The sequence below is a fragment of the Phaseolus vulgaris genome, chromosome 2 (genome assembly GCF_000499845.2).
Source record: "Phaseolus vulgaris cultivar G19833 chromosome 2, P. vulgaris v2.0, whole genome shotgun sequence".
NCBI classification, from domain to species: Eukaryota; Viridiplantae; Streptophyta; class Magnoliopsida; order Fabales; family Fabaceae; genus Phaseolus; species Phaseolus vulgaris.
Window position 1 is genome coordinate 10607907 of NC_023758.2, and position 18383 is coordinate 10626289.

The 18383-nt window shown below is 38.3% G+C and overlaps 2 protein-coding genes across 2 annotated transcripts; one reads left to right on the forward strand and one right to left on the reverse strand.

The window, feature by feature from the left end:
- The first annotated feature begins 795 nt into the window (after positions 1-795).
- Positions 796-3814, forward strand: LOC137810633 (spermidine synthase 1-like). The gene is made up of 9 exons (XM_068612014.1): positions 796-1021; positions 1493-1569; positions 1675-1797; positions 2262-2366; positions 2630-2702; positions 2797-2868; positions 2965-3160; positions 3276-3399; positions 3505-3814. The coding sequence occupies exons 1-9, from the start codon at positions 841-843 to the stop codon at positions 3568-3570; spliced, it is 1017 nt and encodes a 338-aa protein (XP_068468115.1). The 5' UTR covers positions 796-840; the 3' UTR covers positions 3571-3814.
- Positions 3815-10792: 6978 nt separating this feature from the next.
- LOC137809034 (uncharacterized) lies at positions 10793-11569 on the reverse strand. The gene has a single exon (XM_068610176.1). The coding sequence runs from the start codon at positions 11567-11569 to the stop codon at positions 10793-10795; it is 777 nt and encodes a 258-aa protein (XP_068466277.1).
- Between the last annotated feature and the right edge of the window lie 6814 nt (positions 11570-18383).

The window sequence follows — 18383 nt, forward strand, 5'->3', positions numbered from 1 at the left end:
CATGATCCATACATGATTATACAATTTTTTGTTACTTAAAACTAACACTCTTAGAAAATTATGTATCAAATTAATTTTTAGCATTACATAACTTACTACCAATTGTATAAACAATAAAATTTATTAAAAAAAAATTATGACATGACAGAAGTCGTGCCAAGGCACGACTTCAGTATGACATGACAAAGTCGTGTCTAATTGAAACGATTTATGCCTATGAAGTTGTGCCGAATTGACACGACTTGTCTAAATTTGTAATTTTTTTTAAACGGACTCCATTTTAGTAAAAAAAAAATAAAAAAGTCAAAAACCCAATATTTTTTCTTGTTTGAATATGCATTTTGAAACAATGCCCTTTGAATCTTATGTACATTTATATCTTGTTTCTTTAAATTAGTATAATTTCTTAATCATCTCTTTCAATCTCTTATATATTCTGATCTTTATTTCTAAATTCAGTTTATTTTCTAAATCAAATATCTCTATCAATTTATAAACTTTATATCTTTTTATCTCCAAATCAAATTATAAGAGTCTCAATAAAAATTACCAGCTATTCAAATAAAATATATCCATAAGTTTATTAGTTTAATTAAAAATAAGATACAAGAGAGAATAAGGAGCAAGATCGTGTCGGTTGAGGATTAGGTTTCCTTACCTAACATAAAAAAATTTAAAAACTTAATAACTATTTTACATTATATGATATGATATTATTAAATTATTATTTATCTCGAAGGTTATCATTTTTTATTTTATTATATATTTCTAAACACCTATATAAGGAGTAGAAGAGGGCAACACGAGTGCGTGCATTCCCTACTCAGTTCAGAGAAGAACATGGCTGCGGAGAACAACAACGTGGTTCAGTTCTCAGACTTACCCGTCAAGAGACCCAGAGAAGAAGAACAAGACGGCGGAGGAAATGGCGTCCCCGACACCCTTTCAAAGCTCCCCAATCACGCTGGTCTCTCTGCGGTTATTCCTGGTTGGTTCTCTGAAATCAGCCCAATGTGGCCTGGTTAGTAAAAACCCTCTCTTTTCCTCCTCCCCCTTCTCTCTAAACCTTAAATTTCAAGACTTTTCATCAACCCTCTGTTTAATTGCTTATTGGGTATGAAGTGTTTGTTTTTGTGGAGTCCTTGTTTCAATTGTTACATGTTGGTTATCGTATAACGGACTATAGAGTGTTTTCAAATCTGTGTCCTTTAATACTTTTTTATTTTTGTTTTCCGGGTTTGGTTTTATTGGGTAGAATCTAGACTATGTTTAGTTTTTCAGTTCTTTTGTTATGTCGCTACATTTTTTTTTTCGTATTTTATGAAGAGGGAGATTTTGTTTTTAAATCAATGAGAAGTGTATGTATCATTGTTAGAAGGATGCACATGATGTTAGTAGTAGAAGCGCATCGTCAAGTTTTTGTTCTTGTGAATGTTTGTGCTGGTGTTTTGCAATAACACACGAGAGATGGAATCTGATTTTAATTTTGCAGGGGAGGCGCATTCTTTGAAGGTGGAAAAGATTCTTTTTGAAGGGAAGTCTGAATATCAGAATGTCATGGTCTTCCAGGTAAATATCTACTTTCTGTTAAATTTGATAATTTTATTATGTTTGCCCCCCTTTTAGTCGTCTTGGTTTTATTTGATGATGTATTCTATGATTTTTTTTCGGCAGTCGTCAACTTATGGCAAGGTTCTTGTTCTGGATGGGGTCATTCAGCTTACAGAGAGGGATGAGTGTGCCTACCAAGAGATGATAACACATCTTCCTCTTTGCTCTATTCCAAACCCCAAAAAGGTAATTTAGAGTATGAGTAGTTTGATCACTTTGTGTGGTTTGACAACGTTAGCAGAGTGGGGAAGGCGAGGGTTTTCCAGAAGAATTTTGTGAAAAAATGTTCATATTGATTTGTTTACTCGGATTGTTGATGTGTCCATCCATCATCATGCTGGCTTGGGCTGCATTGCTGGTGTGGTGTGTATTTAGCATGTCAATATTAGTTTGTCTGCAGTCTTTTTATGTATTTGGTTGTTGAGTTTACATTTTATTAGAAGAGTAAAGAAGGGCATTTATTGATGAGAGTAGAAAGAATCATACTGGTGGGGGAAGGCATTTGAGATATGTCTTGAACCATGAGAATGGAATGTTCCAAACTATAAGCAATAATCTTTTTGTGGAATATATTAGCCTGTTTGGATAACATTCTATGCATTTATGTATGGAATTAATTGTTCTTTTCCTTGCTCCTTTTCTTCTGTTAGGTTTTGGTTATTGGAGGAGGAGATGGTGGAGTCCTGCGTGAAGTAGCACGCCATTCCTCAGTAGAAAAGATAGACATTTGCGAAATAGACAAGATGGTTGTTGACGTAAGTAATAGCCATAAAACTATTATTTCCAATCTCTAATCAAAGCAAACCATTTTAGTAACAGACTACTATCTTGCATAATATGTTTCTCTTGCTTTTTCTAGTTCTTCTAACTTGAGAGAGGGTTTTCTACTTTAGTATATTGGTTATTGCCATACTTTTTCCCCCTTCGCCTAAAAAAATAATCTTTTTATGCTAAATGTGGAATAACCTCTATTATAGCAGTGTATGAGTTCAATGTTTGAAGTTGTTACAATTTGCAGGTCTCCAAACAATTTTTTCCAGATGTATCTGTAGGTTTCGAAGATCCACGCGTGACACTTAATATTGGTGATGGTATGATTAGCTACTCTCCATATTTTATTATGTTCCTGAACTACTTTACTGTTGAAGATAACTTTTCTCACGGTGGTTTGTCTCTATGATCTAGGAGTTGCATTTTTGAAGGCTGTTGAAGAAGGAACTTATGATGCAGTTATAGTGGATTCATCCGACCCTATTGGTAGGATTTACTGTAATTCCTTTCATTTGAATTTTCCTGGTCTTTTACAGTCAAATGTAAATGTTTCTAAATGAGATTATATTTGATATCTTTAAGGTCCTGCTCAAGAACTGTTTGAAAAGCCTTTTTTCAACTCGGTTGCAAGGGCTCTTCGTCCAGGAGGAGTTATGTGTACTCAAGCAGAAAGTATATGGCTTCATATGGATATCATTGAGGGCATTGTGGCAAATTGTCGCCAGATATTCAAAGGCTCTGTCAACTATGCATGGACCACAGTTCCTACATACCCAAGGTATGTATGCTGCTTCAAAATTTGTTATCTATTTCCCATTTGCATGGATGTCTTCAAAACAAGCATACCCTTATGATTGTCCTCATTTATGCTGCTTTGATTTTCTCCATTTCAGTGGGATGATTGGTTTTATGCTTTGTTCAACTGAGGGTCCTACTGTGGACTTCAAGAATCCAGTGTATTCTATAGATGAGGATGATAAACAGTCAACTAGACCATTGAAATTTTACAACTCTGAGGTTTGCTGCTCCAACCATGATCTTTTTTCCCTTTCACCTCAACTACCAATTGTTTTTTCATTTTCTTACAGAACTGTTATATTTTGTCTACGTTTTTTACTACAGATTCATTCTGCGGCTTTCTGTTTGCCATCTTTTGCCAAAAGGGCTATTGGTTCTAAAGCAAATTGAGAACATTTTTCATGGGATTGAAGGAGAAAGTGTGGCTGTAACGTTCATGCTTTTACTGGATTGGTCCATCTGTCAATGAACAGTGGAATAAGTTAAGAGCTTCAAGGTGATAACTATGAAGAGTAACTTTTATTTCATGAAATGAGTTGATAGATGACGGATTCAGTTCCTAGTAATTTACGTTGTTGACAGTTTAGAACTTCGGTTGAAGATAACATTTTGTTTAATGCGTATGTTTTGCTTAGTTCCTTTTAGTAGTAAGTATATAGTTTGGTTATTTACGCATGATAAATTTTTGTTTTTATATTATTAGAATTTATAATAAAAGTAGCTTTCAGTATGCATTTTATTACAATTATAGACATTTTTTTAATAAATATTAAATATCAATTTAGAGAATAATAACGAGAAAAGATAAATGATGAGTAAACAAGCACTTTAGGGTTTTTTTTTATAGTTAGGTCCTTAAAAAATTGTCAAGTTAAGTCCTTGAATGGTTGGTTGTTAAGTGTTATTATGATAATTAGTCCTAAGTTCTTTTTACTTTTATATCCTCCATTGGAAATCAGAGTTTGTGAGTGCTTGTGTTTTTGAAGAGGAACTTCCTTGTATGTTCATCATGGTTCAAATTGATGATTTTTTTTTTGTTTAGTATGGTTAGTATGAGTTAGTGAGACTCTAAATTAATTTGATATCGATTGGTATTTTTTTTTTTGGAAATCAATTTTAGGTCAAAAATATTTTAAAATTATTATGCAATTTATAAGAATAAAAATGTATTTGGATATATCATATTTCATAAGATGTGTAATTAATGAATAATTCAAAAAATAAATTAATTATTTTATACTTTGTATATATTTTTATTATAATTGACTATAATGTTTCATACATTCTAAAACATCAGTCTCCCAAAAATATAAATACTTTATTCTTTTAAAATTTTATATATAAATATAACTTAACAAGTTTAAATCTATCAATACTCATATATCAAGGGTTTATAAAAATCATAATTAATTGACCAACAACACATAAACATTTGACTCTACTTCTTAAAGATCAATGTATTAAAGTAACACTCTCTGTACACATATACATAATTAAATAAAAATAAAAATTTGTACTCGATAAAAATAATAAAAAATATAATAAATTAAGCTTCCGTAGGCAAAAGTAAATTTTTTAGTTTTTTTAGTTTTTTTAGTTTGAGCGAAAATAATCTTGCTTAAGCATAAATAAATATTAAGACACCGATATTTCATTCTACTTTTGGTTGAGCTTCCCTCTCAGTTGGAAAAAAATAGGTCTTGCCTGAGCAAGATTCATTTTCACTTAGTGAAAACGAATTCGAGAGTACCCCCATTTTTCACTCTATTCTCGCTTGAGCGAGAATTTTCTTCCTTGAGTGAGATATGCACCAAAATATGATATATTACACATTCAATTTTTTTATTCAAACTTGTATATATTTAAGCATATCAAATTAAAAAAAAGCAATTTCTTGCTAGAATTGGGTAGTTACTCCTTAAATCCATAATACCCTATATGTATTTAACATTTCTAAATCAAAATCATCACAAACAACTAAAAAATAGGATTTTTGTACATCAATTATATCACAATAAAATTCAATTCACTCATATTAACATTAATACCAAACAAAACACATTTGATACTTATTCTCATAAAAAACAACATATAATGTACAAAATCAACTATTTCACAATTTATGTTCAGTCAAAACACTACTTTACTCATAATCAAACAATCCTGCAAGAAAATTTAAGGTTGGTGACCACATCTCCCCCACAAGCAGATCCTCTAACCTAGGATTCTATTTGAAAATAAAATCAGTTTCCCTTACCTAAGTTTGAGCAGGTGTTCACTAAGAGTTCCAACTTCTACAGGACCTCAAGGATAGCTTAACATGCACCACATGATAAAAAAACTATGTCACTAGGACTCTGAGCCAACAAGGACTAATCTCGAAGCTAAAAGTGTCACATGCAAACACCTATACTAAAGAAAAAAACTAACTAAATCCAAACTGACTCAAAGGAAAGAAGCCAAAAGAGATTACTTTGTCTAAGATTATAATCGGGTAGTCTTGTAGTGATCACTGCCAGGAGTCCAATGGCGGACTTTGATCATCAATTTGATGAGCGTGTAGGTTAGAATTTTAGAGAGAAGGTAGAGGAAGGGAAAAAAAGAAGTTTTAGAGAGATTGTGGTTCTTTTAAAATAAAATCTGAATAACTGAATTTTCCATTTATATATTATTTTCACTTTAATAATAAAATATTCAGGTGTCATTTAAAATATATCACTTCTACTCTAAAGTTATTTTCTAGATTCTTACAAGTGTATATGTGTATGTGTGAACACATGTGTGTTTGTTTATGCGTGTAAGTGCATATATGTGTATGTTTGTCTGTCAATGAATGCATATTTGTGTGTGTGCATGTAAGAAATTCTCGAGAAACCCTTTCAATTTATTCAATATACCAAAAGTTGTTTACAAATAAATGAGAATGTTATTTATATACTCATAAATCCGAACACTACAAGAAAATCATGAAATAAAAGCCAATTTTTAGAGACCAAAATAATTATTTGCAATAGTAACTAAATTAGATACCATTTTAGAAACTAAAAAAAAAATTGGTTTCTAAATTAATTTCTATTATTGTTAAATAGTTTCTAAATTGATATTTAGTTAGCAACCAAGGTTTTAACTACCAATTGTAGTATTTGTCCCAAAGCTAAACAGACAAGGCTACCCTTTTCTTTAAGCACAATAAAATCTCATTCTCCATTTAATCTATTGCATTGTGACATTTGGGGTCCTCATAAAACCCCAACTCATTTTGGAAAACGTTTTTTCTCACTATAGTCGATGACTATACTAGATGTACTTGGCTATTTCTTATGAATCACAAATCTGAAACCCAACATCTCTTAGAGTCATTCATTACATTTGCACAAAATCAATTTCAGGCATCTATTAAAACCATCCGCGTTGACAACGGACTGGAATTTATTTTAATGTATGATTTTTTTCTCAAAAAAGGTATTGAATGTCAACGCACTTGTGTCTACACTCCTTAACAAAATGGAGTAGTAGAACGTAAACATAGACACATTTTAAACACAGCACGAGCCCTCCTTTGGGGAGAATGTGTTTTAACCGCCACATATATCATTAATCGCTTGCCATCACCTTTACTAAAAAATAAATCACCTTTTGAGCTACTATATAATCAACCACCTTCACTTTCTCACCTAAAAACTTTTGGTTGCCTCTGTTACGCAATTGTTGTTTCACCTAAGCAAAAATTTGATCCGCGCGCCCGACAATGCATCTTCATTGGTTATACTCACAGTAAAAAAGCATACAAATTATTTGATATAGATGCAGACACTTTTTTTACAAGTCGGGATGTCATCTTCCATGAAAATGTTTTCCCATTTTGCCAACAGCCACAAACACAATCCTCACCTCCATTACAAGGTATTTTGCCCACTATTGACATTTACTTACCCACTCCTGTCCAACATTCACTCGATCAACCTTCTTCTCTTACTCATCACAATGCACCTGAACCTCCATCAAACCAACCTTCTTCCCCTACTCATCATAATACACCTGAACCTCTAGTAGACCAACTTTCTTCTCCCATGCCAAGAAGTCTAACACCCATTACCAAACCTTCTCCAACCGACCTTCCTGTTCGACGATCCAGTCGCACATCAACCCCACCTTCCTGGCTTCAAGACTACGTAACGGGATCCCAAGCCATTCATTCGACCACTGCCCAAATTCGGCCGACTGGAACCAGGTATCCTATGCATCATTTTCTTTCTAATTCACGATTTTCTTCTACACATAGTGCATATCCTGCTAACATCACAGCCACCAAAGAACCTCACACTTATGCTCAAGCTATCCTTGATCCAAATTGGCAAAAAGCAATGGACAAAGAGCTTTCCGCCTTGCAGCTAAATCAAACGTGGACCTTGACATCATTACCCGCTGGGCAGAAACCCATCGGATGCAAATTGGTCTATAAAATAAAGTACAACTCAGATGGTAGCGTCGACAAATATATGGCGCGCCTTGTCGCAAAGGGGTACACTCAGATTGAAGGTGTCGACTATTCTGAAAATTTTTCACCAACAACAAAATTAACAACTTTGAGGTGTCTCCTCACCATTGCAGCAGCCAGAAATTGGTTTACTCACCAGCTAGATGTGCAAAATGCCTTCTTACATGGCACATTGCATGAAATTATTTACATGGACTTGCCACCCAGGCATCATCGATAGGGGGAGAATATTGTATGTCGACTCAACAAATCCCTTTATGGTCTCAAACAAGCATCTCGAACATGGTTTTTAACATTTTCTCATGTGATTAAATCTGTAGGATTTCAACAGTCCAAGACAGATTACTCTCTATTCACAAGACAGAACAACTCATCATTTACTGTTCTTTTGATTTATGTGGATGATATTCTTTTGACAAAAATTCAGCGTGTTAAAGATTGTCTATTACAACAATTTCGCATTAAAGATCTTGCAGACTTAAAATATTTTCTAGGGATTGAATTTTCCCGTTCCAAAGCTGGTATTTACATGTCCCAAAGAAAATATGCGCTTGATATTTTGTAGGATACGGGACTCACAGGTGCTCGTCCAAACAAATTTCCAATGGAACAATACCTAAAACTCACACCAGACGATGGAAAGTTATTAAAGGATCCAGTCAAATACAGGCGACTCGTGGGACGACTGATATACCTCACGATTACTCGGCCTAACATAGCATTTTCGGTTCGGACCCTAAGTCAATATATACAGGATACACGGAAACCTCATTGGGATGCCTCAATTCGAGTCCTAAAGTACATCAAAGGATCACCAGGACAAGGATTGTTATTGCCATCCGAAAACAATCTGACATTAACAGCTTATTGCGACTCAGACTGGGGAGGTTGTCAGACAACTCGGAGATCAGTATCGGGGTATTGCATTTTTCTTGGTTCTTCTATTATCTCATGGAAGTAAAAAAAACAGACAAACGTATCAAGATCATCAGCGGAAGCAGAATACCGCACGATGGCCAATACTTGTTTGGAGATAGTTTGGTTGCGATATCTGTTGCAGGATTTAAAGGTGTCATGTAACTTGCCAGCTCAACTTTTCTGTGACAATCAAGCGATATTACATATAGCAGCAAACCCAGTATTATTTCATGAACGCACAAAACACATTGAGATAGACTGTCACATTGTGCGAGAAAAATTACAAGTTGGGATAATCAGTCCTTCATATGTACCGACACAGTATCAGCTCGCAGATATTTTTACAAAGGCACTAGGCAAGGAACGATTTTTGACGCTACGACAGAAGTTGAGGGTTCATGATCTTCACCTACCAACTTGAAGGGGAGAATTAAGGAAATAATAATTATCATATTATATGCAATTATTGTATGCAATATTGTACGATATTATACCCAATTATATGAAATTAATTTAATAATGATAGAATCTCATGATTAGTATCCCTACCTAATTAGATTGTAATTTGGAGAGAGAAACTCCCTATATATTTCCTATACATGAAGTGATGTAACTATACACATAAGAGAATAAAAAACATCTCTTCTTCTTACCATTTTCTATCATTTTCTTATATATATTGATTAAATTAGATAGTATTTTATAAACTAAAAAAATTATTGGTTTCTAAAGTAATTTCTATTATTAGTAAAAATTTATAAATTAATTTCTAAGTTGACAAGGAAATGCAATATTGTTTATTCTATTTCATTACAAACTACTTTTAATTCATTTCGAAACACTAAAATTATAATGGGTTATTTCTTGGGATGTACAATCCAACAAAATATCTTGTATGATTTTTTTTTATTAGTAATGAATAAATAAAATTAAAGGAGATACTTCAGGGGTATCCCAACCCATATACATTATCCAGAAGTGGATTTCCTAAAAATAACCAACATCGGCGACCACCGACTACACCTATGGGTAACGCTGTTTCATCGATCGGCGATCATGCTGACAGAACGCCGCTTCATCAACCGGCGATCATGGTGACCTTTGCTTACATACGGCGACCACCGACTACACACATGGAGATCGTCGTTTCATACCGGCGATCATGGTGACCTTGTATAGCTTTTGCACCCTCCGACTACACACAACCAGCGATCATGTTGACCTTTACATACCTACGGCTACCACCGACTGAGCACATGGTGATCGCCGTTTCATCGACCGGCGATCATATTGACCTTGTATAACTTCAGCAACCTCCAACTACACATAACCAGCGATCATGTTGACCTTTGCATACTTACGGCGACCACCGACTACACACATGGAGATCGCCGTTTCATACCGGCGATCATGTTGACCTTGTATAGCTTCTGCACCCTCCGACTACACACAACCAACGATCATGTTGACCTTTACATACTTACGGCAACCACCGGCTAAGCACATGGTGATCGTCGTTTCATCGACCGGCGATCATATTGACCTTGTATAACTTCAGCAACCTCCAACTACACATAACCAGCGATCATGTTGACCTTTGCATACTTACCGACTACACATGGAGATCGCCAATTATGATGACCTTGTATAACTTCAGCAACCTCCGATAACACACTTATGGAGAACGCCTCTTCTTCGATCGGCGATCATGTTGAATGGAGAACGCTGCTTCATCAACCGGCGATCATGACAACCATGCAAGAGGTCACTAAGCTTAGAAGATGTCACCGGTCTCCTCTCGCTTAGAAGAGGTCACTACGCTTGACGTGTATGAACGTATTTTCCTGCGTCCTCATCCACCCTTGCCACAATCCACCCCTGCCACAACCGAGTGCACACTATGCCCTTCCTACCCAGACCCTCGTACAGCCAACTTCCCTTGGAAGATTGATATACACCCGCTCGACCAGATAGCAGCTGCGACAGAACCTCAGTTTATTGCTAACACACGCCCCACCTCTACACTAACCCGCACCTCCAAGCCTCCAATTTTCCAAATTGAGCATATGTTGCTTCCAGGCTACTGCACCCTTAGGTACTGGAGCACCAACCCCCTCCCTTACGAACATAACTATGCAAGCGAGACAGCATCATCCTACTTACACTACTCCATCTCGATTTTATGCAACCACCTTCCTACTTACAGATTTTTAGGCAGATATTTGGGTTGAGAACCCATTCTACGAAGGAGTGATTAAAGGATTGCATCTTATGTTTCATCCACATCCAAGTCTTAAGTTGCACCTTTTGGAAAATCTCCTCCGCGTCTACTACCCCTTGCTTGAAGATGATCAGGTTCCTTTGATCCCATTTGCATCTGACAACAGCTACCCATACTCCTTTCCAAATCAGATTTTGGTTGTTACTGACTTGGAACATGTGGAAGCTAAGGAAGTGTGACCTCAGGTCATTCTGCTGGACAAAGGAGATATCTAACCACCGGAAACACATACACCACACTCTTTGAGCGTGACAACACTCCATGAAGAGATGTTGAGCCGACTCCTCCTCCTGCTGGCATAGGGGACACTCCATGGAACTTAACTGCACCCCTCTCATGTTTAAGTTCACTCTCGTAGGAAGTTTGTCCAACAACACCCTCCACGCTGTCACAACTGCATTTGGAAAAGCCTTAGTCTTCCACAAGAGTTCGTACACCTCGGACTGATGACCTCTAACTTGATTGGACAGTATCTCATATGCAGACGTCACGGAGAACTGCCCTGGTTCCTCCTTCCCCCACACCTGAATATCCGAAACATTGTATTTCATATTGACCCTGGACAAAAGCAAGACAAGCTCCTGTTCCAGATCTGACTCCCATAAAAATTTATCACGTCTCCACCTTAGCCTCCACCTCCATACCGAATTACTCCATTCACCAACCTCGCCTACTTTTTGTCCCTTATTCATGGACATGGAGAATAGCCGTGGGAACAAAGTCTTTAAATCCTTCCTACCAAACCATCTTTCCTCCCAGAAATAAGCTTTGTCACCACAACCTAGCTCCCATCCTAACTCTGCTTGAAACCACCCTTTACCTCCTCCCTCCTTACATATTTTCAATAAATCTCTTCACCACCACGATTGGAATTTGAAGGGTGTATGGCCACTTTCATGCCCCAGAATATACTTCGAGTCCAAAATCTGCTTCCACCTCCCAGTCTCTTCCGATATACATCTCCACCTCCATTTGGCTAGAAGAGCTTGATTGAATCTTCTTATGTCCCTACATCCCAACCCTCCCTCCTCCTTTGCTTTACAAACGTCTTTCCAGCTGACCCAGGCAATAGGTTTATTTACCTTTCCCCATCCCCACAAAAATCTCGATTGAATGCTTATAATCTTTTTACAAATCGAGGACGGTGCTTTGAACATAGATAAGTAGAACAGCGGAACAGCAGTAAGAACAGAATTAATAAGACAGATTCTCCCTGCCATGGATAAAAACCTTCCTTTCCACACACTGAGTCTTGCTTTTAGCTTGTCTAATACTGGTTCCCAGAACTGCTTCTTTCTTGGATTTCCTCCCACTTCCAAACCCAAATACTTGAACGGCACTCCCATTTGAGTACAATTCAAAATCTTCGAGTAATATGTAACGACATTGCTTTGTACATTTATGCCTGCTAGCCTTGACTTATGGAAATTAATCCTCAGGCCTGAGGCTATCTCAAACCCCCTCAAAATAGCCTTCAGGGTAATCACATTATCTAGTGAATCCTCACAAAGGAAGAGAGTATCATCTGCGAATTGGAGAATACTCATCTCTACCTCTTTACTACCAATCTTTAGACCCGTCAGCATATTGGCCCTTAGAGCTTGTCTTACTATCCCAGCAAGGCCTTCTGCAACCACTAAGAAGAGAAAAGGTGCTAAGGGGTCGCCCTGCCTCAATCCTCTAGATGGCTTAAACTCTTCCGTGGGGCTCCCATTAACTAACACAGACACGGTTGCGGATTCAAGGCATCCTTTAATCCATAAAATCCATAAACTATGAAATCCCATCCTTTGTAACATATCATATAGGAATTCCCATTTGACCGAGTCGTATGCTTTCTCGAAGTCCACCTTAAGGCACAACCCACTTCTCCCTTTCTTTCTAAGTTCCTCCACCGCTTCATTTGCCATGAGCACACTATCTAACAACCTTCTGCCCCTAAGAAAGGCTGATTGACTTTCGTCTATGATCGCAGGCATCACCTTCTTTAATCTTCCGGCCAACACCTTTGCAATGATCTTATATAAGGCTCCAACTAATGAGATGGGTCTATACTGTTCAAGCTTTGAGGGGTCCTTTACCTTAGGGATTAGAGCTATGAATGAGGCATTACAGCCCTTCGGGATAATCCCAGTCTCATGAAACAAGTTCATTGCTACTACTAACTCATCTTTTATGAAGTCCCAGCTCTTCCTGATGAAGTTGAAATTAAAGCCATCTGGCCCTGGGCTCTTAGTTCCATCACACTGCCACACTGCCTCCCTTATCTCTAACTCTGTGAATTCCGCTACAAGGCTCTCGTTTTCCAACCTGGTTAGACACTTAAAATCTACCTCGTCCAACCGTACCCCGAAATCCTTCGTAGCTTTGAATCTAGCTTCAAACAGCTTTTTTGCTTCTATGCGAACCGTACTTGGTACCTCACACCAAACACCTCCTACCTGCACACCCTTCACTTCGTTCCTAAGCCTTCTCCACCTCAAAGATGAGTGATAGAATCTAGTGCACGAATCCCCATACTTAAACCAGCTTGCTCTAGCCTTTTGACATAAGAGAGAGTCAATCTTTCTATCAATCTCTACCAAGCGGCTTGTTAGCTCCTTTCTTTTTAACCTTTCACTTTCCTCTAAACCCCCATTGCAATCTTCACAATCTAACTCCTCTAGTTCCTGTACAACCCTCCCCTTAGTAGTATGCAAGTTACCAAACACATCCTTATTCCATGATTTCAGGTCAATCTTCAGGAGCTTTAGTTTTTCTTTAAATTTCCAGATACCGTTTCCCTGGACTGAGTACGACTTCCATTTAACCTTGACCATGTTGTTGAAACCCCTCTCCAAGAACCACGCATTAATAGACCTGAATGGTTTAGGTCCCCAATCCTTCTCCACGAACTTTATTACCAGAGCGCAGTGATCGGAAACTTCCCTTCTCAAAACATATTGTCTGCTCATAGGCCACTGTTGTAACCATTCCTCTGTAACAAGCGCTCTATCAATTCTACTCTTGGCCGTTCCATCAGGTTTAAACCATGTGTAGAGCTTGCCTACCAGAGGTAAATCTAACAAGGAATTAGATTCAATGAAACTATTAAAGCCATTCATCTCGCTTGACTGACCGCCCCTACCAATACCTTTTCTTTCACTTCTACTCCTCACGACATTAAAGTCACCACAGACACACCAAGCTAACTTTTGAGAGTCTAGTTTAGCATTAGTGAGCTCCTCCCATAGAGACTTCTTGGCACTCAGGGCACAGGGTGAATAGACGTTGACCACGGCACACCTGAACGAAGATTTTAAATGTTGGCCAAAAACCACAATATACCCTCTACCCATAAGGTGATTTTCGTAGCAGAAGGCTTCTTTGTACCACATGGATAGCAAACTTCCACTCCCTTCATCCCCTCTATTATGAATCCAACCAATTTTGTTCGCACCCCATAAGGAAAAACACCTAGCTTCCGTAATCTCTTTAGCTTTCGTTTCTTGCACACACACAAAATCCGCTTCCTCCCTTCCTATTATATGCCTCAAGTACCTAGATTTCGTACCTCCCCCCAACCCTCTTATGTTTAAGTTGACAATAATCATAAACCATCATTCTTCCCCTCTTCCACACTCTTCGTAACCACCAAATCTCTTTCTTCCATGCAAGCGTATTCATCAATAACCTCCTTTTCAACCCTTTGACAGATGAGCCTTACTCGTCTACCAACCTCCCACAACTTGGTCGGCTCTGCTGGCAATACAGGATCCCGCAACCGTGTGTTACAATTCTCGATATCCCCGTCGGATAGAGAAACTGACGCCACTCCTTGATTGGATTGGGAGTTCCTGGCAGTCAGTTGTTGTCTGTTTTTTAATCTACCTAATCGTCGTGGGTGAGACTTGGACACCTCCAACCCTGATGATGCTTTGAACTTTCGTCGTCGCTGAGTAGTTCGTAATGCACTCTCCGGTGATCCTAGTTTTCCACCTGGGCATGTCGAGCGTGCACTGTCTACATGTGAAGCTCCAAGACCAATTTTGTCGTCCACGGGTTCTGCACAATGAGTCCCTACTTGCTCGGTACTCTCGATGTTATTCGTCGCCGACCCACACTCCTTTATTGCATTCTCGAAGGACCTCTGGTCATGCACCGCCTGGGTCCCCGCGCCTCCCATGAGAGGGTTCCTTTCTTCCCGCTCCGACCCAGAGTCCAAATGGGTCTGCCCCGATCCGGGTCTAACCTTTTCCACCTCAACCTGCCCCTCCTCTTTTTGGGCCTTCACCTGTCCACTAAGGCCCATACCTAATGTTTTTTCGTTATGAGATACCCCTCTTTCTATATCCACCACTAGCTTTGCCAGTTCAGCGTGTGCACATGGTTTAAGAAGGGGGGAAACGCATGCTTCGACTGAATCAACAACAAAAGCTGGTTCTGTAAAAGCCATTTGAATCTGGATTTCCTCCTTTGTGAAAGTTTTTCCGCTTTTTCCCTGACAAGCCCTGCTGCTGGATGAATTTTCCACAAGTGAAACCTTTGACTTTTGTACCGCTTCACCTTCCTCCCTCCCTTCTCCGACCTCCTTGCCTTTCGCCCGGCTGTCCTCCCCGACCTTTACACTCTGCTCCTCCTCATCACTTTTCACATAAAAAGTCGACTCCTCTACATAAGTTTCAACAGATGAGATACTATCTGAATCCGTGTATAAACGATGGTAACCTTTGCACAGGCCTGCTTGAGCTGCTGGTTCTTCCTCTACAAGGGCAATACTAAAAGATTGATTATTAATCCTCATTATCTTTGTCGTCTTAACAAACCAATCTTTCTTAATACGGACTTTCATGCGTGCATACTCCAGATTATCCCACAACAACGTAGCATTATCAATATCAATCAACGTGGCTTCTTCTCCGAGCAGTTTTGCAAAGCAATCTCTATTCCAAAGGGATATCGGTAGGCCGAAACATCGAACCCAGACAACTCTGTGATTTGTTGCAAAAGCTGCTGACCATGGCTCCATCCTTACAAAGATATTGTCAAACCATTCTCTATTTAATTGTATCAGTTCCTCCATGGTGTCCCCTTCTCTTGGTGTTAGGAGAGCATAGTTGTCCCCCATCGATCTGACCTGTATCATGTTCATGCCCCCTCTTACAAACTCTTCACCCAGCTGAACAAAATCCCACTCTGCACTGTATTGACCGACCACACTAGCCTTCATCCATGGCAAGGATATTCTTTGAGTTGTAAGAACTTGTCCTTTCCACTCTCGTCGTGCAGGCCTATCCCTTGTAATGAACAACTCTACTTATACCTAAAATTATAACAATTGCAAACACAACAAACATAAAAACCTCCAAATATTTTAACTACATTTCACTGTTAAAAAATCATTAAATAGAAACTAATTTTAAAAACAAAAAATAGTTAGTAACTATATTAATTAAATTAGATATTATTTTATAAATTAAAAATATTATTGGTTTCTAAAGTAATTTCTATTATTAGTAAAAATTTCTAAATTAATTTCTAAAGTAATGTTCTTACAACAAGGACCGAGAACACTCAAATAAGTTGACAAGATTAACTTCTTCCACTGATCTTTCGGTTTTGAGCTTTCGACTCCTCTCCAGGTTCGGCTTTTGGGATGCTCCTCAGGCTGGACTCTCTCGGCTTCTTCTCCTCCCGGGTGGTTGTGTGTACCTGCAAGGCGCTCTGATGCCAAAGTCAGATATAGTTTTATGTTTATTAGATAAATTCCATCCCCCTTACCTCTTGTGTTGAACCCATATTTATAAGGCTCTTATTGGGCTTAAAAGTTACCTGGGTCTTTTCTTTTTGCACCTAACATTTTGAAAACACACACATGTATATTTGGGCCCATCTTATGGGCTTTGCTATAATAACTAATTTAATTTTACTTATTTATTTTTTATATTTAACCTTTCGCCCGAGACTTTCGGTACAACCTTTCGGTTGATTTTTCGACCTAAATAGTACACTAGCCCCCCAGGCATGAGGATTTCAAAAAGACGTTATGCCTAATGAAAAGGACAAATTTTTTATTTAATGTCAGTAGAAATATCTCTTAGAAATGATTTTGATTTTGTATTAAATGCCTTTCGTATCAAAGTATTGCTTCGTTTCGTGTGCTTTTCTTGATTGTGCCGATTGACATGACGAGTTACAAACATTCGACCACTAGATGTAACATATCTCAACGATTGTAATATCGTAACGCTTCGTTTGGAAGGGTTTTACTATTACTATAAATATTAGTTTCATATGATCTACCTTACGCTTTTTTGTATTTATTGATTCGGGAAGATTGAACCGAATACTCTCAAAAGGTACAATGTCTTCTTCAACCTCTGTTTCCGTTTCTGATGAATTTACAGAATTTTCGGACACGAGTAACGGGGCTATCAAGAAAGTGATTGAGCTGAATGAGGATATTCATTCAATTGTTTCATTTGCCATCATTTCTGTTGTGAGGAATAAAGCTAGTAATGATATGAGTTCAAGTGAAGAAGCTATAGATCTTGAAGCTGAAGAAAGAGTTGGTTGAATCCAACAAGAGTCTTGAATTCACTCTCGAGGCCAATTTATTATTGAACACTCAAATCAAAGAGTTGTCGATTGAACATGAAAGTGCAAAAGAATCATTGAAGGATGAGATTGCTAGGTTATCTGCCAAAATGTTGGAATTTCAAAGTGAAAATCAAAGATTGAAGGAAGATTTGTCTAATTTATTTACTACTAAGCAAGCTAATGCCGAAAAGATTCATCATTTAGATCTTGAGATTAGTGAAGTGAAGAAAAACTTTTCCAAAGTCGAGAGATTTATTGTTAAACAACACGAATTGGATCTCTCTAAAGCTCTTCAACAGGTCAAATACTTTTACAATATTCCCATTGATCCTGCCGGTTGACTCAGCGCAAGAGCGTTGCCTCGTCACCGTCTTCCCTACCAGCTTGTCGCCACGTGTCCTCCAAGCCCACACAGCAGATAGCCTCTCTGAGAACCTAAAAAACACACAGTGCGCCTCTGCGGCCGGTGGCGCTCCGACGCTCAAGTCAGTGACAAGAACACCCAAAAAACTAAGAGAGAAATATGCTCTGTAGGACCGTACTGTAGGCACACAACCCTAGCAGTATCAGCCGTAATGAAAAACGTATCTCTACAAATTCTGTTAAGGTTACCTTTATAGCTAGGTTTCTTCTCTCTCCAGGCCGTTATGCTTTTGAACGCGTGGCTCGCATCCAGCCCTGCACGTGTCGCCATCTGGGCTGGGATAGCAGGTAGCGCCCAACCCTACACGTGTCGTCATCTGAGCTAAGGCAAATTGAGCGTCATTTCTCCATCGCTCCTAACCCTACACGTGTCATCATCTAGGTTGGAGTAACTGGTGACATCCAACCCTACACGTGTCATCATCTGGATTGGGGCAACTTGAACGTCATTCTTTGTGTAGTAACCAGCCGCACAGCTAAGTCCTCAACTCAAGGAGCAACCTA